At 43.9% G+C, this 22,468-nt stretch overlaps 2 protein-coding genes across 8 annotated transcripts in view; one reads left to right on the top strand and one right to left on the bottom strand.

The window, feature by feature from the left end:
• Nucleotides 1-1,598: 1,598 nt before the first annotated feature.
• DNAJC1 (DnaJ heat shock protein family (Hsp40) member C1) lies at nt 1,599-3,537 on the bottom strand. Its single transcript, XM_078654782.1, has one exon. The coding sequence runs from the start codon at nt 3,401-3,403 to the stop codon at nt 1,817-1,819; it is 1,587 nt and encodes a 528-aa protein (XP_078510908.1). The 5' UTR covers nt 3,404-3,537; the 3' UTR covers nt 1,599-1,816.
• Nucleotides 3,538-3,758: 221 nt separating this feature from the next.
• LOC144770339 (uncharacterized) overlaps nt 3,759-22,468 on the top strand; it is a 288,592-nt gene continuing 269,882 nt past the window's right edge. The window contains exon 1 of one of the 7 annotated variants that reach the window (XM_078654783.1): nt 3,759-4,418. The gene's annotated coding sequence lies outside the window, so the exon portion shown is untranslated. The remainder of the gene's footprint in view (nt 4,419-22,468) is intronic. The other 6 variants (XM_078654784.1, XM_078654789.1, XM_078654786.1 and 3 more) reach the window with 6 other exon arrangements.

Below are 22,468 nucleotides of genomic sequence, written 5' to 3'. Positions count from 1 at the left end.
GTTGTTCTTAATTGAAAAATGAATCTCCCACTCTCAATTTGGGGTCTCACTTATACATTACAGCTGAACTACCTGAATGACATTATGAGTACGCTTTAAAAAATTGTCTTTTGCACCAATATGTTTCCGATTCACACGCACAACCAAAGACCAGAAAGTGCACAGTAGCTTACGAGTTGCATAAGGCACTCCTACCCCATGACCTGCACTCACTGCCTGATACATTAACTTCCGTGTGAAAGCTGCTCTAGTCTAAGGGTGTTGAAAGAAAATGTATCCAAAAGCGGAAATACCTGAAACATATTTATGTTTTGGTTGGACATTTGCAACATGCTACATCATGGCACGCATAATATTGTTTATCAGTTCGTGTTCAACTAAGGGCCTAATCCACGTCAGATTTTCATAATGACTAAGCCAATGAGCTCTGTTTGGATTCGTTATATTTAAATATATTTTATATGGATATCCTGAAAATCGGGGGTATGGATCAGACCGATATGGACCTTGGTTGGACACCACTAGTGGAAATGGTCATTTAAAATAAGAGCTTGTCTAGTGTTCATCTGCCGGCCTTTCACAGCATCACCAAACATTGAATACCTGAACGCGTAAAATATATTAAAATTAAGGAGACTGTAAGGGCAAACAGGTGTGCTTATGACGGCCAAACCCAGCAGAGCTATCAGTCAACTCTTCCCCTCCAACTATCAACAAACTAGATGGCGTCTCAAGACATGCCCCATGGAAAAGGTCACTAAATTAAGAGCACTGGGGCTTAAATTTTTTTTTTTTCGCATTGTAATCTCTTCGTCATTAGTCTCTACAGGAGTGAAGGATGATTAGCAATTACAATCAAGACACTGCAAGAGCAACTGTGCCGATGGTGGCAAGGAATACCCAAAAACAGAAACCAAACAATATCATTGGATTCAACAGATCTTTCAGTGTTTATGCATATCAGCACCGACATCTGGGAATAACAAGTGCAACATTTTTGGTTCTATTTTGCATGCATTACTTGCCCCAGTTCTGGTTTTTGAACTCACTGTTGGCAACAGCAAAATGAAGGAGGAAACGTCAAGTGAGCACAATTTTTACTCAGCTGTAATGAACAGGCACACATTCCTTTTGTTAACATTTCTGTACTAGCACCTGTGTCTGGATGATCTCAAAAGAGTCCAAAAACATCAACCATCGCCTGACCTTCCACCAACCGTCAAGAAGACTACGCTCCGCCTCCCTTTCACTTGCCCATACTCCCTGTATCTACAGAAGCATAAGTGGAGGATACTCCTCCCACATCCCAGCAAAGTCCTAGAACAGCCTCCCCAAGCACCCCCACCTCACTTCTGGAATTCCAAACGGCCCTCAAGACCTGGCTGTTTGGATAAGCCTCCGGGACATGCAAGCGCCTGGATACCCTATCTGGTGATTAGCTGCGCTTTATACATCCTGATTGATCGAAATAAGTGAACGAGAAGCCTCAAGTAAAGTGCCCTGCATGAGCGCTCTTGTTTGATGAGGTCAGTGTACCACACCCACAAGCGGTGGAAATTATGTATGACAAAATACAACAATCAGCGTGAGAACAAAAGCATATTTGGCAAATGTATTTATTTATAAATATTTCTGATACAAAAATACATTTTGACACGGCATATGTTTAAGAAGGGTGGCGTTATATTAGTTGTTTTCCTTTCCTAAGGCACATGACATGGAAATACTGAGGTACAAAATGCACATTACTGCATATGACATTCACCACACCCCATGCTCAGTGAAATGCATGTAAAAACACTTTGTTCAGAATGGTTCAGCTTTTAGCCTGCTTTTTCTTAAGCACCAGCTCAACCAGCATCTTGTATCGAACCATGCACTCCTCTTTGCATTTTCCTGGGACACATTTTGCGATCTTGTCCCAGCGCTCCGGAGTTCCCTTTGGATACTGCTGTAGCGCTAACTCCAGCAGCTTTTGTTGGTTCTGGGTCCACAATTCTTCCAAAATGGGCCCTCTGTCCCTTTTTCTGTTTTCGTCCTCGCTGTCGTCATCGGCTTGGCTTGAGCTATCGAAATCCTTTTGGCGTTTCCCTCTGCTCTTTTCCGTCACCTCGTCTTTCGCCGCGAGAGCTGCCTCTGGGCTTTTCATGGGCTTCCGTTTTCGATGCCGGGGTTCAGTGGCTGAGACATCGCTGCGCTGGTTTATACCGTCCGCCTCTTCCACGTCTTCCTCCTCCTCCCGCTGTGTGATGATGTCGTCGGGCATGTTCACGCTTGGTTTTGTACCTTTCAGACTCTGTGCAGTGGATTTTAATTCTGAGAGTCTAACGGTACCCGAAGGAACAGTAACAGAATCCTTCATCTGCTTGGCTTTCGAAGTCACATCTGCCACTGAGCGACCCAGTTCGTGGGCAATCTTTTCCCAGCGACCCGGGGTGCCCCCGGGAAACTTCATCATACTTTTTGCAAGCTGGCAAATGTCCTCTTCTGCCCAGCCAGATGCCTTCTTTTTCTGCACTTTGTTTTCCAACCAGTCGTCAATCTGGTCTTCGATTTCCTCGATGCTGCCACCCTGGTCGTAGGAAGGGACATAAGCAGTAGAATCTGCGACAGTGTAAACTGGAAACTCAGACTTGGGTTTCTTGATTTTCGGCTTTTTCTCCTTCTGAAGGGCTTCTAGCTCGGCCAGTGCCAGGGCTTCTTCCTTCTCCCTTTCCCTCTTTTCATTATAGTCCACGTAGAGCTGCCGGGCCTCCTGGAAGGCCTGCGGCAGCGACTTCACAGCCAGGTAGATCCAGATGCTCACCTTGCACGGGAGAAGGTCGTGCCACTGCGGTTTCTCCAGCAGCCTCTCGTTTTTCTCCGGCTGGCCCGCTCGAGCATCGTCAACAATCTTGCCCCCGGCTTTTTTCCTCTTCTCCTTCTTCTTGCGACTCAGCAGCTCATCCAGCTGTTTCTCGAGGTAGATGGACCAGACGACGGCGTAGTGGCCCACGGTGAGGATGATGCAGAGCAGCAGTGCCAGCTCAGCATTGCTCATCCGCCGGACGCGCCTGTAGTAGAAGACCGGCTGCCGCCAGTCAGGCAGCCCGTTGACCAGGATGTCATCGTACCGCAGCCGCCGCTCGTCGTCCTTCAGGACCTCGTATATGGCCACCAGCTGCCTGAACTGGGTCTCCGCGTCTTCCTCCTTGTTCTTGTCCGGGTGCAGCAGCAGCGACAGCCGGCGATAGGCCTTCCTGATGTCCGCCGAGGAGGCATCCTGCTCCACTCCCAGAAATTCGTAGAAGTTGCGCTGTATCTCCTCCACCAGGTCAAAAAGCTCCAGGTCGCCACTGTCCCAGGCCAGTGATGTGGCCAGAAGACTACACAGTAGTACGGCAGGCAGCAGAGGAGTCCTCATGCCTGTGCCCTGGCGCCCAGCTGTTCAGAATTTCCTTGGACAGTTACAGCTTCTTCTGTAGCCGGCTTTTGTACCGTATTTACGGTAATTTCTACGTACACTGCGGGTCTCCGAAACCAAGTGATTATTTCCAATCAGGAAGGCAGATACAAATGCTTTCAGTTCTGAAAAAGTACAGTACATTTCAATTGGTTGGTAGAACTCTTGTCAGGTGGTTGGTTGAGGAGTCCTTCGTAATTGTTCATTGGATGCCCCCGGCTTCAGAGTCTGCACCGTGGCTTAGGATTGGTTTAGGCTGCTCTTGCTAGTCCTTTTATTCGCTTTCGGGTTTTAGTGAATCCATACCTGCCTAGCGTGGGTAGGCGTGCTGTAGTTACAGTGTGCTCGTATGCTGAGTTTTTGTAGTGCTGAAAGTTGCTTCCCAAGGTCTAGCCACCCTGTGTACCAGATCAAGCCGAAGCCTTAGGCAAGCAGGACAGTGATTCGGGTCAATTCAATCAGTGCGCGTAAACAGATTTGTCACCAAGGCAAGCTTAGTCTTATTAGACCCAGACTTTGCCACGAATCGGCTTCTGCGCGCGATCTAGTGCACAAGCACCACCCGGATTGTACTTTCATCATGAGTACGTCATCTCCTGTTTCATTCCCTCCAGCTGTTCGCCTCTTTGCTTATCCCGGCCAGGTCCTAGCCTCGCTCCTGTTTCAAGTCCCGCCCTATACTTTGCCGGTGTGAATGGTCCTGTATATGCGACCAAACGCCGCCGTTCCTCGCCCGGCCCTGGACTCTCTACACTGCTACACTGCCTGCTTGTCCTCATTTGAAGAGTGTCATCGTCCTTTTAGTAATACTCGCACTCCTATTAAACCAGCCAAATGAATCTGAGACTTCTATAGGGATGATCTCCTTTGCATAGCAGAGCCACCATCCTACCCTTTTAAAATCTCCTTTGAGTTTCATGGGATCGGCCTCTAAACACCTGACTTCACCCTCATTTTGGAGCCTGTAGATTGACAGGTACAGTGCTCCTATGTTGACAGGATCCATGCCAACTATGTCTAGTGGATGTGTGTGTATTGTTTTGGTGTCGTTTTTATGACGTGCTTTCCCCCGATGAGGCGCCAAGGCGCATTAGTGGACACATAGCAAGATACACCAGTGGGAGTGACTTGTGGTAAAGAGTTAAACTGCAATGTGCTCTATGGTATCACGCGTCATTGACCAGAATCAGTGGTTCTCTTAACTTATCATAGCACGCCGTGCCTAGGGGTGCCACGGTGGGACGAGGAGCTAGAGTGGAATGCTATTCATTCATATATCTTGTTTGGTTGAAAGGGTGTAGGTTGTGAATGTGTTGTATGTGGGAAGTGTGTAATGTTGTGCGTCGTAGTGGAATGGACTCCTAGGGCCATATGTACAAGCCCCTATTGCCACCACAACGTCACTTTTACTGACGTTGTGGTGGCGACAGGGGCTGCGCCTTATTTTCTAGGCAGCTGCCTTGTAAATAAGGCCCGCTTTCACTCTATGCATAGCGTGAAACGGGTGGTCAGTGGGTGTTGCAGTAGGCAATCCACCGCAACACCCATTGTTTTTGATGCTGTCCCCTATGTACAAGGGTGGCACACATAGGAGGCAGCGCCAAAATTAAGACTAGGTAAATCCTGGTCTTAAGTTGGCGAAAAGAGGAAACCTTTATTATTTCTGCTAATTTTTGCCTTTTCCATGTGTGCTGCACAAGGCAGCACACATGGAAAAAGCAAAATGCCATGGTTTGTTTATGTACAGTAAGGTGTCCCATCCTGTACACAAACAATCTATAAAAAATGCAATTTTGTCACTTTTATGTGTGCTGTATGAAGCAGTACACATAAAAAGTGATAGAATGGCATTTTAGAATTGTTTATGTGCAGGAAGGGACACCTTCCTACACATAAACAATCCTCCACTGCACACAGACACCTTTGCACTGTGGTGCAAGAGTGCCTGCGTTGACGCTAAGTTGCTAAACTTAGCGCCATCGCAGTGGGAAAAGCAAGGCTGCACCACATTCTTGTAAATATGGTGCAGCCTTGCGTTTCAGAAGTGGCGGAGAGAGGCATTAAGCCAGGAAGGCCAACACCTCTCTTCCCCACTTCCTTGTACATATCCCCCTTTTGTCACTGCTGTTATGTAGCTGGGCTTAAGTGTGGAATACAATGAAGTAGCATGAACTGTATATACGCATGGTGCCTTGCTATTCGTAATAAAGACGGAAAAGTCTGGGTCTAAGTTGGATTTGAGCAGCAAAGGGGCAATCCACAAGAGTGCACTCATTAAGGACTCCAAGGTAGGTGCTCCTTAGCAAGGGTGTCCAACTTGTTTAAGTGGTTTGTCTAATTACAATTGCTTTATTACTCAGTGAAAGATTCAAGGAAGTTACGTGAGCCAGCCCTAACCCTAAGGAGCAATTGGACGGGTTCCTCCACCCACCGAGGGGGAGGTGCATTTAGGGCACACACTGACTTTTCCAGCCCCATTTGTTAGCAACTGATGGACAGCTCATATGTTCTATAAAGCCATAGTTGTGAATGGATACTCTCCAACGAGCAACAAAGGTTATTTGAGAGTAGTCATGTCACCATTCACATACCATTGTGTTACAGAAATCATGCAAGAGCTACATTGTCGTTTGTACTGCCTACCTGGATACCAGAGCCAGTGCAGTTATGCCACAAGGGAAAGGCTATAAATAACTTAAAACCTGCACCAACCTACGGTTGCTTTTATTGCTTTGAAAATTATCACATGGAGGATGAATGACTATTTTCTCCTCTTTTTAACATCATTTTCTTTCTTCTTCTAACTTTATAGCTTCTTTTTCTCTTCTCTTAGAGCACCCCTCTGGTTTCATCCTTTCTAACTCCTCTTCACTTGCCCCCACTTTTACCTGTTATCCCTAAAGCTGAATGGTATGACCAATCTCAATGTCTTTATAACTCCTTCCCCTCTGGATTGTCAATCTTTAACATTCTCGCTTTACCTGTCTCACTGTCTTCTCATTTACTCTTCCGCATCTCTTTTCATAACATTTTCTTTCTCACTTATCTTTCTATATGTAGCTGGTTTTAAGTTGGTGCAGAGTTGCATCTGGGTGGGTACAGGTGTGGTCGTATTTATTCAGGCGCTTATTGAGGTGTGTCAGTGTGGTTTCTGGTGTCTGTGGAGCATGACATTGCTACCATCCAGATGTAAGAGCATGAGGGTTTGAACAGCAGTTCTGATGTCGCTTTCTGGGAGCAATCATTTTACCATCTTAAGGGGAAAAAGCTGATATTCAGCTGTCTTTGTTTGGTTGGCAATATTTTTCTTGTTTAATCCAACTCGATAGGCGGTGAGGGCTAGGAGGTGTGCGCACTGGTGTGTAATACCGGCTAGTCGATTAGGTAATTCATCCACGCTCAACTTACAATCGCCCCACCCCCACCGGGCCACTATTCAGCAAGAATTCATAACCTATCCTGAAAGGAGCGCCTCGGTTCACAATGTTCACAAATCTATTATTCAAGTAATGGTTTCGTGCTAAAAAAAGGTTCATAGGCAGTCTTTGAAGAATTTCAAACTCTGTGGTTTATTTTAAAAAAAGTTTCAAATTGTTAGGTCCACACAATCTTTTTCAAAAACAAGAATTAATCAGTGGCCCCACAATTATTACATTAACTCAATTCTTAAACAGTAATGCCTGCCTATAGCCAATCTTTACACCCTTCCTTGTTCCAAGGGCATAAAATCCCCTTGTACCAACATAATAATTCTATAGTGTGCACCTGGTGCCCATCACTGCCTCGTGAGAACATATCATGTTTCACATACCATCTTAATACAATCTATTATTATCACAGTTGATCAGAACATGTTCAGATATGTCTTAAAAGTCGTAATACAAATTCATTATAATTGCAGTTAGTCAATACCATATCCCAAAGTCGAATATATTAATAGTGTCCCATCACCCCCCTTCAGTGTCAATGGTTCTGTCTGATCCAATCAACTAATCCAAATCCCAAGCGCCAGTAACCAGTACCCTTAAAATTACTGATTCAGAAAACATACCTCCAAATTATGTATTGATAATCTGCTCCGAATTTCCTGTTCCATCAATCCCTTTAATGAGGAAGTTTTCTACAAAACAATAAATATATATGTCTATGTATGTGATAGAAATTAACACACACGTTCATGTCCCAGGCCCATTACAATTGGGCGAGTTGCGCCAACTTAGCTGTCTACCCAGGTGTGCTAAACACAGTACCAGCACCCATCCGTAATGCAAAAAATATATATGCAAATGTGCAGTCAAGTTTGACTCATGTATTAATATCCCATGCTACTACTCATCAAGCGCTATGTCCAATCAAAACTGTTAACATTATGTCGACCATGGGGCGGGATTTCCGTTTAGAACCCCCCTCCTAAAATCGTGTTACTAGTCACCCCATTAGTTTGCTTCCCTTCTGAAAGGTATATTAAGCAAAACAATCGTACTTTGCCGTCTTTAAGGAATAAAACCGTCCCTCCCGTTAAGCAGTTTCGGCGCTTCCCCAAACACAGTAGACCTCCCGTTCCCTGTTCTCACCTGACTAGTAGGGTGTTCAAATCCAGCGCGCGGATGACAGTGTTCAAGATGGAATCCATGGAACCCGCGCAGTTGCTCATGATCTTCTGGGACCTGAAGGTACCCATATGAATAAACTGGTGTTGTTTGGATTGGTGGGAGAACCAGTGAAGGGCATTTCCAGTTAATTCCATTTGAGATTTCCGTGTGCGGAAGAGGGTGGTGTGATCCATGATGTCAAAGGCAGCCTAGTGTTCCAGTAGTATCAGGAAGGAGGGTTTACCTTTATCTGTGGTCAGTAGTCATGATATGCATGATATGGGACTCACCTTAACAAGGCAGCCGCTCAAACATCATACTCCAAATTTGCCTGCTTTTGGTGCAGTCAAGGGAAGAAAAGGCTGGAAGTTGTCCCAAAGTGTCAGAGGCGCATAACAAAAGGCTTTGTGTCAAGTAAGTGTTAGAGTGAACACAGCTTCACAGATTCCAGCCCAGAATCTACTACATTCTGCTTACCACTAGCCACTGTATGTAGCTTTGTAAAAAGGTGGCAACATCTGAGTCTTGCTAGAATACAAATCGTGAGATAATCTGAACCCTAAGCATAATCAGAGAGGCTATTATCAGTGCTCTGGTATAATGAGAAGGCTTCTAACATGTGACTCCTCATGCCTGCCACCACAACAGACAAGTAGATTTCTGAAACATCCTCCCCTTGGCTAAGTAGATATTTTATAAAACTTCCTAGATTTTTTAATAAAAATTCACACTTGTGTATATTATTTTATTGAACATTATTAGATAACATTTACACAACACAACAGAAATAATTTTTCCTATTTGCAATACTTTTGAAATATTGGTAGTGCACATAATGTAATAGCGATTGGGACAGTGTTTTTAATGAAGAGACTAATAGGTTTTCATTAAGAGATATTTAATTATAAAGAATGTGTGTTGCATTACAACTTCATAAAAGTTATTTTGAATAAAGGCCAGTAACAGAGAGTGTGTACTTTGGTGATTACCATTTCATAAAGAGAGTGAGTTAAGCCCAATGTTGAAATAACATCGATTTCAGAGACAATATTTATATTCCAGTTTTCAGCACTTCCTGATAGTCATATTCAGGTAAGAGAGTTTAAAACATAGAGATATTCTGAAGGCACATCAGTTTCAAAGAAAGTGATAGATGGCGCACACTAGTGATGCTGTAATAAACATTTATTTTGTCTTTAGATATCCACTGTGCCGCATAGATGTCAGTACTGAGCAGAGTGATACGTCAAAGTGACGATATCCGTTGTCTCTGTTTTCTCCCTTATCCCATTGCTATTTCCCTGTGTCTGCACATAACCTGACCCCAGAAGGGTGCCATCTGTTATTTGTACGTTTGCTGTCTACGTGCTGCAGCGTGATCTGAAGCTGGACTGATAGTCTTCTAGGAGATGGTTGACGTGATGTTCAAATTGAGCATAGACTGCTTTTTCAATAACTTTACAGATGAAAGGTAGGTGAGTGATGGGAAGATAGTTGGCGAGGCCGTCAAGGTTTAGTGTACGTTTCTCCATGAGTGAAAGGATATTGCCTATTATAAGAGCTCCAGGAAAGATACTGCCACTGAGCGAGGCTTCAGTGATGGTGGACATTTATGATAGAGCTTCTCCAGAGACAGCTTTGCTGAAGGATGAGGGTCAGACCTCTTCAAATGCATTGACTTTGAGGGAGTTGAGATTGTTGGCAAGGGAGTTGAGATAGTGCATCATTTGTAAAAGAATGAGTGCCTAGAGCCCAAAGCTCTGCTCAGAAGCTCATGGCTAGTGCTATGAAATTTTGGCAAGCCTAGTACTGATACTGCATAGTCTGGAATCCACCTCATGCCCCTTTAATCCACTAGCAAACACTCCCTGACATTTTATTTTATTCTTGGAGGTTCCCGATTTCTCCCTTAGTGGCGGTTCATCCACCTTTCTTTTCCTTCTTCTTTCCCCTTCGTTTGTTTTTCTTTTGATTGTTTACTGTCAATGTCTGATGAGGAAATATAAGTTTCTGTTCCTATATGAGTGCCCCCTGCGCCCCACCGGCTCAGATTTAGCACAGTTTGGTGTGTTCTCTGAGGATGACCATTGTGTAATACAGCGTGGATGAGAGGGTGTCAAGAGGAGAAGGAGTTTTGCTGTCGTCCATGTATCTTTTGTATTTTTTAATTGAAGAAATAGTTGGCATTGTCGGTGGCGTATGGGATCGTATTATCAGGCAAGGGGGAATGCAGTATTTGTTTATTTTGAAGAGTGTTCTACTTCTTTTAGTGGCTTTCTTTGATGGTATGTTGGTATATTACTATGGCTGGTGTGATCAGTTGTCTGTGTGCTGTGCAGAATAATTTAGTAGTATGAGATTGGCTGGGGATCTGTTTTTTTCCATTTTATATGTAAATTGTTCACAGTTATTTCAATTAAAGAGGCTAGGGATTGACCGCAGCTTTAAGTAGGTAAATACATTGCCCTAATTTTTAGGCCCTTTAAAGGGCCATTAACAATATTTCCATTTCAATTAAACCTTTGCCACCACATATTGCTGTTTCAAAGCGCTATTCTATATTCTAGCTAAATGTTCACCCAAGATGTTCATGCAATAGCAGTATTTTTAGTTACATAGTAAGTACTTCCTTGTTATAACTTTTCACGAGTTTCGTGATTACACCTGAGTCTTAAGATAAATTATTTGTTTAAAATGAGGCGAAGTCCTCCGTTGTCTCACAGGTTGTGCCCTCTGTTTACATCTTGTGTTACCTAGAATTCTTGTAGAAAGCTTCTTTATAAACAAAGTATTCACATAAACTAAACTGTTATTTTAATAATTTAAATTCTCTCAAGGTAAATCTTTTTTTTCTAGAATTTTCTAGTGTATGATGCCTTTTGTGCTGCAACCGCTCCCTCCTTGTCGATACGTAAAAAGAGATTGAGCCATCACAGAGATTTCTGCATAGCTCATGTTTGCAGGGTTGTAGGAGGGACATCCTGCCTGGAATACTCAAGGCATCCTAGTCCGCTTCTGAATGTTAAAATGTGATAATGGGGGCTTTACTTGTCGTAGAGGATGCTTCTTGCTTATTAGGAGCTTTAGTTGATGTGTTTCAGCCGTAAGATTGATGATATTCTCCTGTGAATATTGGTCCACTTTACTACTACCACATGTCCTATCTCCATTCCTTTGTATGTACCGATTTTTATTTATTTTTTAAATCTATATGGCGCACAGATACCCGGAGGTTTCCCAGCGCCTACGGACACGGGCCTAAACACTACTGATTAAAAAGCCATGTTTTTAGATATTTGCGAAATTTGTGGTAACTCTTTTCGTAACGTAAATGTAATGGAAGTGAGTTCCACAGGGAAGGAACCATATAGGCAAAAGAGCGACCGCCCATTCTACCTCGTTTGATCCTGGGAACTTGGAATTTAAGTTGATTAGAAGATCGTAGAAGGCGTGAAGGACGGTAATGGTGCACCAAAACACCTAGATAGTGAGGAGCTGAACCCATATTTATCCTATGCATGTAGCAGAGGTCTTTAAATTTAGCACAATTGTCTATCCTCAGCCAGTGAAGTTCGCGGAGTGACGCTGTCGTGGATGTCATTCTAGGTAGTTGGCAAAGCAGTCTGGCCGCAGAGTTCTGGACCACTTGCAGCTTACGAAGCACTTCCTTACTAACACCCAGGTATAGCACGTTTCCATAATCTAATCTGAACACAATCAAAGCCTGGAGGACTGTTTTTTACGTAGCGGAAGGAAGAATCCAGAGGATTTTTTTGAGCCATTTAAAAATAATAAAACAGGTAGATGCAACCTTAACCACTTGCTGCTTCATGGACAATTGATCGTCAATGATAACGCTAAGGTTGAGAGCTGTTTGTGACGGGAGGGGGGGATCACCCATTTGAGGAGGCCAATGTTGGGGACCCAGAGAGTTTTATTTCCACCAAAGAGGAGGAGCTCTGTTTTCCCACCATTCAGTTTCAATTTGTTTGCAAGCATCCAGTCAGCTATCTTTTTCAGCCCGAGCTGGAGAGATGATCCCATCGAAGTCTCTTTGGAAGAAAGATAGAAAATAAGCTGGGTGTCATCCGCATAAGAATATATTGTCAGCCCTGCTTCCTCTGCTATCGTAGCCAAGAGGCTGACATAGATGTGGAAAAGCAATGGACTGAGTATGGAGCCATGAGGGACTCCATACGGGGAAGGCTGAATCTGGGAGCTAGCAATCGAGGAAAAGACCTGAAAGGTCCTGTTAGACAAAAAACTGGACAACCACTTGAACGCTGGGCCGACAATGCCCCTTGATTGAAGGATTTGTAAAAGAGACGCATGGGATACTGTGTCGAACGCAGCACTCAAGTCCAGTAAAATAAGTGCTACAGCGTCTCCTTTGTCGACATGTTGGAGAATAATCTAAGTGACTCCCAAAAGTGTGGATTCCGTGGAAAAGCCAGCTCTAAAACCTGATTGAGATGGGTGTAAACTGTTTTGTGACTCAACAAACTTCGTCAACTGAAGGTTAATATGCTTTTCCAAGACTTTGGAGAGAACAGGAAGCTGGGAAATAGGACGGAAGTTTGATAAGACCTCTGGGTCAGAGTTAGCCTTTTTTAGCAAAGGAAGGACCATAGCATGTTTCCAGGCTGCTGGTACCCTTGCTTTGCGTAACGATGCGTTGAGGAGTTCCATAATGAACTGAGTATCGGGAGGTCCAGTTTTTGCGGCACGGAAGAGGGAACCGGATCCTTAGGAGAGCCAGATTTAATGCTGGTAAGAATGCTACAAAAGGAGGAGATGTCGAGTGGAGTCCATTCATCGAGCAGGTTGCCTCGCCTATCTTGAAGGACTTCCGGCGACAGGGTCGTAGAGGAGCCATCACATTGTGGTGCAGAATTTTTGGATTGCAAGTCTACATTGTAGGAATATTAATAAATTCAGAATAAATGTTATCGATTTTATCGACAAAAAACTCCGCCAGTTCATCACAGTGTTTAGAATCAAGACCCTGAGGCTCAGGTTGACAAGTAGCTCCTGACAGTTCACTCACTACTTTAAACAAAACTTTAGGGCAATTTTGTGACCGTAAAATACTGGGATTAGCGTGCTCAACCCGAGCAACAATGCACATTGAATGATAGCTTTTTAAAGCTAATTTATATGAGGATTTGGCTGCCGGCTCGTAATTTTTCCTCTAACGTCTTTCAAAAGTTTACATTTCGTTTTTTCTATCTTCAGTTTTTCGGAAAACCAGGGGTCGGGAGGGTGATGGTGATCCAATTTTTTGTTGGACAACGGAAGACATGCGTCAATCCATGATGTCAGCCAGTTATGGATGACATCAGGGTCATCACATGAGTTATCGAGGTAACAGGCATGGTGTTATTTAGATGGAGGTTCAGACAGTCAATATCTAGCTTTTTCCAATTTCTCCAATTCCTAGACCCCGGATGGAGAGAGGAATTGGTCAGGCACATTTCATGTTTAACCTTAAATTCCACCAGAAAATACTCGGACCAAGGAATAGGAATGGCAATCTGGCACGAGACAAAATGGGGTCTAATAAGTGTCCGACCTTATGGGTAGAGCCTGAATTGTGAGAGAAACATTCATTGCAGCCAAGTCAAAAATAAGCGTGGAGCTGGTAGTGCAAGAAGCTTAATTAAAATGTAAATTAAGATTGCCTAAAATCATGAAGTTAGTGGCTTCCAGTAATAAGGGGGCAATGACATCAGGGAATGCAGCTACCCATGGTCCCGCTGGTCCCGGTGGACAGTAGATTAGGGTCCCTGAAAGGGTAAAATTAGGGGAGAGTAAAAGTTTGAACAGGCCGGCTTCACAGTCCTTGAAGCGTAAGTCCTCCCATTTACACACATAAGAGGTTTTGAAAAGTATTGCTATGCCCCCTCCAATCTTGTCTACACAATTTTTACCAGGAAACATGTAGTTAGGAGGTAGCGCAAAAGCAATATTGGGGCCCGAACTCTCGTTTAGCCAAGACTCCGTTAGGAAAATGGGTTCAGGTTGAGAATCAACCAGGAGGTCATGTATATCTCCCTTATGCTTAGGGAGTGACCTATAGTTGAGACTGAAAAATGTAAATTCAGTACAGGTAACAGCATCCTTATTGGCCAAAAGAGGCATCAAATTATCTTTTCGACACGTAGAAAAGGTGTAGCCACAATAGTAGCAGTTTGAAGAAACTGTATCAAGAATGAGAGGTGAGCAGTTAGGGCCAGGCTAGGGCCGAAGAGCATGTAGTGAGTCCCGAGAATAAGTTCTCTAGCCGTTAAAGATTGGAGCAAGGGTTCTGGCCCCAGGCCCCATCCGGGCGCAGACGGGCTTGCCTTTGGCGCACCGCCGGCTCGTCCGCTGCACGAAGCAGTGAGCATTTGAATTTATGCTCTGCCTCCCCCACCTCTAGCCCGGAAGGAAAACCTGCTGCCGCTCCCTCCACAGCAATTGGGAAAACCCGTGGTGGACGGGGGAGCGTGCGGCAAAAAGAGGGCGTCAGAAATGAGCAGGTAGGCAGTGCTTGTGCAAATAGCAAGTAGATAAAATAGATTAAAGTAAAGAAATGCAGTTTTTTAGAAGCGCCTTAGTCGCAGCTACAGCTTGTCACGTCAAGACTCACACTCACACCAGTGCTCGTCCCGATTTGGCCCTACAACAGCTCTTTGGATAAAAGTGCTATGAATATCCAAGTAAATATTTTTTTAAAAATAAGGAAGTATTTTTTTTTATTAAGTGCAGGATAGAACATGAGTATTGACTTAATTCGCCCAGAATCCAGTGAACATGTTGTGAGAATGAACTTGGTACTTAAAATATTTATTCAGTGGGCACGAGAAGCATATGTGTCTTGGAAGAGAACACTGCAATTCAATTTGTTAATGTCCCGGACATACTGTTAATTAAAGTAAGCCTGTTTTTGCTGTTGGAAGAGAAGGCGTGTTATGTCGAGCTTGGTTGTTGGAGAGAAGTTGGAAGAAAAGTTTCAGATGAAGGTTGACTTTTACCTAAGGGAGAATGAAGCAAATGTACTTTCATAAGAAGGAAGGGCTGTGACCAGAGGTGTTGGTAAGCATACAATTAATATATATGTTATCAGTCAGGAATTCATGAGTAGACCGCAAAGGTGAATTTTTGTCAGAGCCGGAGGAGGTGGTAAGGGTTTGGTCCACTGCAGTAGAACTGAGATATGGCAGTGTTGAATTTAACATTGGGCCAAAAGCGTTGGTTTATGTAAAACTGTAGAGGTTATGGAAAAAGATGTAATGCTTGAGCGGGACAGAGTCAATGGCTCTAGAATGAGTAATGACAGGAAGCCTGGTACAGGGGCTATTTCTGGTGTATGGTAAATGCTCCAAAATTGTGTGTTGATGAAAGAGCATTTTTGCTGATGGAGGGGGGTTTACATATCCAGACTTTTTGGGTGCTTGATGGTTGGTTGGAGTGATGTCATTGTACAGTATGTGAGGGGCAAAGTGAGTTGAGGGTTTGTTATTGTGTTTCAGTTATGTTTGTAGGAGGAAGACGTGTGGTATTCTATATCATAGTGTCATGTTAATGCATGTGTGGAATTTGATGATGTGACTTATTTTACTTACAATGCACTGTGTGGTTCCTAGGTAGTTCAGTTGCTCTTCTTTTGTCATGCTATTGACTGACCTTATTGATGTTCTGTCATAAACGCAGATCTACTCTACTCTACCATGTCTGTTATGTTAACTGACTAATGCAGTGACTTAACACCAGTCCCTTCCCCTCGTGGGCATGTGCCCATGCTTCAGCATAGGACTCACCTGCCGAGAGAGGACTAAAAGTTTCACGCCAGACCACTGCTGCCTAGAGCTGGCTTTTGAACCAGTAACGCTCTGTATGCTGGGATTGTTGAGCCCCCTACTTGTTATGTTACAGCTGAAACACGTCACAGAGTTCAATGTTTTGCTGCAACTTGTTATCTCTGCCCATGGTTTCGGCAACCAGCCTGTGAGTGGGACTAAGGTATAGATGCATCAAAGGAAAAACCGGTCGCAAAGGGGCAGATTCTCAGAATCTGCCCCTTTGCGACCAGTATTTTTGCATTTCGGATGCATCATCCCAAATGCAAAAATCGCAATTTAAGAAATCGCAAAATTGCGATTACTTAAATTGCGATTGCATTTAAGGAATCTCAAATTGAGATTCCTTAAATGCAATACATCAAAGTAAAAAAGTTAGCGATTTCGCTAATAGGGGTAGCAAATTACCATGAAGTTGAACTTCATGGTAATTTGCAAAAACTTTGAAAAGTGCACCCTTGGGACATGTGTGTGTGCAAGATGTTCTCATATGCAGAGTTCAGGGGTGCAACAGGGTGTCCTTTTAACACCCTGGCACCCTTGGAATTGCATTCTCAATTTGCGATTCTCAATTAGAGACTAGTCAATTGAGAATGTCTTCCCATTCATTCCTATGGGCCTCTAGGCCCTTAGGAATGAATGGGGAGGTATTCCTTAATTTCGACTCGCAATTAAGGAATGTTTAGAAATCGCTATTTTTTTTTGCTATTTCTACATGCATAGCCTTTTGCTATTCCTTATTAGCGAATCCTTATTTTTCGCTAATAAGGAATCGCAAATGGCATTGTTGATGCATCTATAACTAAGCTGCTTGTCATCTAAGCCCTTAAAAGGGCAATCACGTTCTTCTGTACTGAAAAATCAGTCATTGTTGAGTGGTGAATTTTACTGAGCAAAATGTTGAACATATTTTTATACTTATTGAAATGTAGCTTCCTAGGTATTTTATTTGTCCCGTAATTGAAATCAAAATGGTCCGACTGGAAACTTCACAAGCAAAATGCTAATTCTGTTATCCCATTCCCAGCTGCATCTGCACGGGCTGATGCCACGCGGGCTGTGTGTTTTATTTTTGAACACGTGTTTATCTGTCTAGGCACCCCTGCTTCAAATGATGTCTGTAATCCAGTGAGTGGTCAGTATTTGATTCAACCCCCAGCAGTGTTGGGGTGGGTGTGCATTCGGGGCTGGTTTGGGATACTTTTGAAGCTGTTCGACAAAGAGGAGTTCCTTAAACGAGTTTGGGGGTGTTGTGTGTGTGGGTGTCCGCTCAAGCCGGGAGCTGCCGAGACATACAATTCATTTTTCACCCCTTAGTAAATTTAAAGTGGGTGACTCATTCCACACAGTTCATTCAGTAGCATCAGCATGTGGAACAGATATCTGTAAAACGTCTGCGTTTCAAATCTTGCCATTACCATTTATTGTGTTTCTTTCTGGTATTGAAATGAGTACTATTGAGTTAGGTATTTTGATTCACAGTAATGAAAACAATCAATAGTCTTTTCCATTTCTTGTCTACTGTGTATCAAATAATTACTTTTTTTTTATATAGCACTTCATGCCACATTTCTGCTGTTTTTAAGCAATGTAAATAATATTTGTTACAATTATCCACTCACTGCTTGTACTTGCCGGGATTCAAACTTGTGACATCATGTGCTTTACTGCGTTGCAGCTCATTGAGCTATCTCTCCGCTTACTGGACATGTAGACGTGTTATTGTGCGTGCCAACCAAAAAATGCTTTGTGTTCTAGCCTAGGAGATGTAACCAATAACCATGGTGCTTAGCATATGTGTCCGCATAACGGACTGGACCCAGGATGAGAAGGGCCTACATTTTATGCCCTAATTCTTAATTCTTCATTCTCTTCTGTAAACAAAGACGCAGTCTGGAGTTGACAGATCAGTGGGGCTGACATGCAGAAGTGGCTCAACTGCTGGCCAAAGAATATAAGGAGCATGTTTGGTATAAACTAGGTTTCTATGTGCCTCTTTTCATATGGCAGATTATCTCTATGACTGTAGCAACAACACTGCCACTCAAAGGACATTGCACTTTATTCCTTTTTGCGCTCTGTATGCTCACTCTAGGAAGCGATTTCTGTGCTCCAATTTTCGCTCCTTTAATATGAACTCCCATAAAGATCCATTTCAAGGGCTAGAGAATGATAACATTTGCATGGCAGTGGGACATTTTGCCTGCCTTTCACTGGGTGTTAGAAAGAAATATGGCTCAATATAACTACCCCACCTCTTGTATATATATGTAAGTTAGGATCGGATCTAATTTTTGAACTTTTAAAACTTATTAGTCTTTAGTATGAGATCCATCTGCCCTTTTATAAATGTTATGCATCTCATCTTTGGGATGTACCTTATGTAGTGCCTTCTTTGAAAATAACTGTATTATCCCTGAATGTGTCCTATATTTTGTAATGCTGCTCTGTTTATTTGTGTAATGTATTTATCATCTGTTATTTATAGCCGCAATTGCCGAATAACGTTTTTGTGACTGACAGACTGTAGCAGTCTCTGAAATGCTTTATAACATAACAGTCTGTTGGTGCACCGTTGAATCAATTTCCTACCACTTACAAGAGGTTTATTGTTACCTAATTCAGTGGTAATCATTTTTATTGAGTTTCATTTAACACAAGTGAGGGGAGAGGGTCCACAGTATCTACAACTCTACCACCCCGAACCCTCTGAACCACAATCATACACACATAAACGGGTGGAGAGACTCAAAGGAACCACATATAACGCCACAAAACAGAACAAATGTAACTGTTTTGAAAATACTTCCCTCACTCACACACCGAAGTGTGTGACATGCTTCATCATTGGGTCTGCTTACAATACGCCCAGGTGTAGCCACACTCTGGACAGAGCATAAGGGAGGGGTTAAACATAAAAGACCAAAGGACACAATACAAAACCAAACAACATATATACTCAACAAAAAGTGATCAGTGAATGTCACCCTGTGACTAGTACTGGTGTACAACACGTGCAGTTAATAGGGAAGTGTTTAAAACTGGTTTGGGGATACCAAACAAAACTTTATTAATAGGTTCCACAACCAGGATTAAAAGGAGAAAAAAGGATGGGTAGTGTTTCCAAGAGAAAATAAAGTTCTCAAAACAACCCTCCTAATACCGCTAGTGTCAACATGTTTCGACCGACAAACTGCGCCAAAAAGGTCACCCCGGTCTTCTTCAGGACATATGTTGCTACCAGTCCTGCTATTGGTCAAACCGTAGCTCGGTCAAAGTACCAAATAACTGATCACATGGGATTCCAATTGAATCAACATGTGTGGAGGGGATCCCAACAGCACGGGAAACAAAAACTGGAATGATAATAATCCTACATAAGTATGTTGTAAAAGGGTGTGTGCCCAATATTATTCAGCCACCCCATTGATTTTGACAAGAGAAATCCTAGAATTGGTCCGTGTTATGTAGCTTAAGAGGATAATGTATTCATCACCCATCAATTTGAATCAAACAACTATTACGTGCAAATCTATAAACATATAGAAATCTACATATCTTCATAAGTCCGGAACGTATAACCGGTAGTGGTATTAGCTTACAGGATATATAACCCACATGCAACGTCACTGAGAGATGTATAATGTGACCCCCGCTCATGTACTCATCGAGTTTATTAAGGATGTAAACTCGACATGGCACCCTGCAGGTAGGTGTCCCAAGAACACAACCTGTATGCACGGGAACAAAGTAAGAGAGACAGATAGCACCCAACACGCTCTATCATATCAAGCTCGAAAAATGATGAGCCTCAGATCCAGGCGTCAATGATAAAGTGTAAGTGAGCCAGGCATACCGAAGTCACCCAGCGTTAGCCCATAGAGGAACGCCCGTATCAGAAGGTAGAACAGTTGCCAGCCCCCCTCTACACTCCTTACTGTTCCAAGGGAAGAACCTCGTACGACTGCCTGCTTCCGGATCGCCGCGAAGGTAACAGCGGCTTCCGGGAATTCGTTAAAATACCCTCTGTGTTCTGCCATTGGTTTGCGCTCTACGCGCATCACGTGGCTCCACGTCTGACGTCATTACGTTCGACGTGGAGACCATGGTAGTCATGGGAGATTGAGTTCCTGGTCGCGGGTGCCGGGAAAAACAACCGGACCAATTGTCCGATGCGACTCAGTTCGACTTAATGCATTCTGCAAGGAGAAGGCATCACAATACGTTGGAGTCTAAACAGACCCCGCAAACTGCCTGAAAAGGTGAAGACAGCATCACAGTCTAAACAGAACCCGCAAACAGCCTGAAATAGTGGTTAAGACTGCATCACAGTCGATAAAAATATGGATTCACAGTTCCCTCAGATCGCCTGAAACAGTAGTTGATACAGGGTTATTTTATATATGTATCATAATGCAAAAAGCCAAGTATACCGCCATGTAAAAAAGTATAGAGGGACCCCTGCGACAGTGTACAACGACAATATTAGCAGGTCGCATGGTAAAAAAGGAAGTGTATATCTAGTCCCGATTATAGTGGGGTAACAAGGCAACAGATCCAGTAGCTATCAACATCAATTATCTAATCCCGAGTAGGTGCAACACGATATCCAAGTTCATTTAGTGTTGCAATACCAACCTATTCGTGATGGATTGGCTAATGTCTTCCTAATGATTGCCAAGGTATGTCATCATTAAGACATGGAATATGGCTTCTCAGGCGGTAAACTCATTTCTGTTCCCGATGAAGTAAAATGCGTTGTTCATCTGCCAACCTAAGTTCAGTTTCTCAATGACAGTCCATCTTAATTCATCAGCAGAATGTCCCATTTCTAAAAAGTGTGCTGTCAGTCTGGTGTTTGACCTGCCACATCTTATTGTACTCCGGTGCTCTGTAATCCTAGTACGCACCCTCCTACTTGTCATCCCCACATAAAATTTATTGCAAGGGCATATGATGAGATAGATCACCCCCTGGGAATTACAGTTAGTGTGGGATCTCTGTTCACAGGGGGTGGGAAGGCCCAAGTCAATATGTTTGATGTTGGACGTCAAAGTGCATACACTGCAGCAACCACATCTGGTATGGCCCATCAGTCTAGGAAGACCAGTTACTGACACGATATCCCTGGTGGCATTCGTAACTCTGGGTCTCGTGTGGACTAGCAAGTCCTTCAGGTTCTGGCTTCGTCTGAACGAGAAAAGAGGCTTCTCCAAGTAGGAGGGTGCGTACTAGGATTACAGAGCACCAGAGTACAATAAGATGTGGCAGGTCAGTCACCAGACTGACAGCACATTTTTTAGAAATGGGACATTCTGCTGATGAATTAAGATGGACTGTCATTGAGAAACTGAACTTAGGTAGGCATATGGCAGATGAACAACACATTTTACTTAATCAGGAACAGAAATGGGTTTACCGCCTGAGAAGCCATATTACAGGTCTTAATGATGACATACCTTGGCAATCATCAAGAAGACATTAGCCAATCCATCACGAATAAGTTGGTATTGCAATACTAACTGAACTTGGATATCGTGTTGCCCCTACTCGGGATTAGATAATTGATGTTGATGGCTACTGGATCTGTTGCCTTGTTACCCCACTATAATCGGGACTAGATATACACTTCCTTTTTAGGGCTCGGACTCCTCCCCCTGAAAGGGGAGGAGTTAGAGAACTAATGTTAAAGGAGAAAAAAAAGAAGAAGAGGGCCTTGGAGAGAGAAATTCCAGACATTCCTTAGCGTTTTATGTCATGTGGCCAGTGATTCGTCTTCCTTGTGTTTTCTTTTTAATAGGCTTGAAGTGATAGGGTAAATGTAGTTTTGTTCCGCCATTTTGAGGCATATTTCGTGCGTGCTCGCGCAAAGAAGTACATTAATTATAATTAGGAGCTGTCAGGGTGCCTCCGTTAGTGAATACAGATGGCCGGGCGCGTTCACAATTCTGCAGCGCTCAGCGCGCGCAGCTTCCTTGTTGTTTTTTTTTTTACAATTGGATCGCTTTCGCGATCTGTGGTCCGGCGTTGTGAAGCTTGTTTTGGTTCTGCCCCTCCCCCCTCCTTTATTCCGCAGCATGTGTGAGGCAACAAGGGCTGAGCTCCTGTTTCCAAAACTCCTTTCATGGCCGCTGGGGAAACAAAGGGCCGGCGGGGCCCCCCCTGGCCCACCTCGGCCGGGCTCCGGAGACGCACAATGGCCGCCTCTGTTCCCGCTCAGCTGCTGTCCTGCCTGCCTCTCCGTGTGCGCGTCCTGGCATCGCTGCGATGGGTCCCAGTACCAGCCGACTCGGCCGCGTGCTTTGTCTTTGTTGCCCGACGCGGCTGAGCACCCCTGCCCCGTAAAGAAGATGAGGAACCCCATGTAGCTGGGGGTAGTAAGACATTGCAGTGGGGGGGGGGAGATATCTGGCCCCGTTTCCTGCGTGCCTGCATCCCTCGCTGTTTGTAGGAGAGAGAATTGGACAGGGAGATGAAGCAGCGGGCCGGCGGTCTCCGCGATGCCCGGTGCGTGCTATCGGGGGGGCTCGGTCGGGCTTGAGTATCAGCACTGCTGCCGCCTGGGCGGCGCACGGACCCTTCCGAATGCGGGC

The sequence above is a fragment of the Lissotriton helveticus genome, chromosome 7 (genome assembly GCF_964261635.1).
Source record: "Lissotriton helveticus chromosome 7, aLisHel1.1, whole genome shotgun sequence".
NCBI classification, from domain to species: domain Eukaryota; kingdom Metazoa; phylum Chordata; class Amphibia; order Caudata; family Salamandridae; genus Lissotriton; species Lissotriton helveticus.
This window is presented reverse-complemented; position numbering and strand designations above follow the sequence as displayed.

Bases quoted from the DNA above. Each gene is read 5' to 3' on its own strand.
- DNAJC1 (XM_078654782.1), bottom strand. From the start codon at position 3,403: ATGAGGACTCCTCTGCTGCCTGCCGTACTACTGTGTAGTCTTCTGGCC.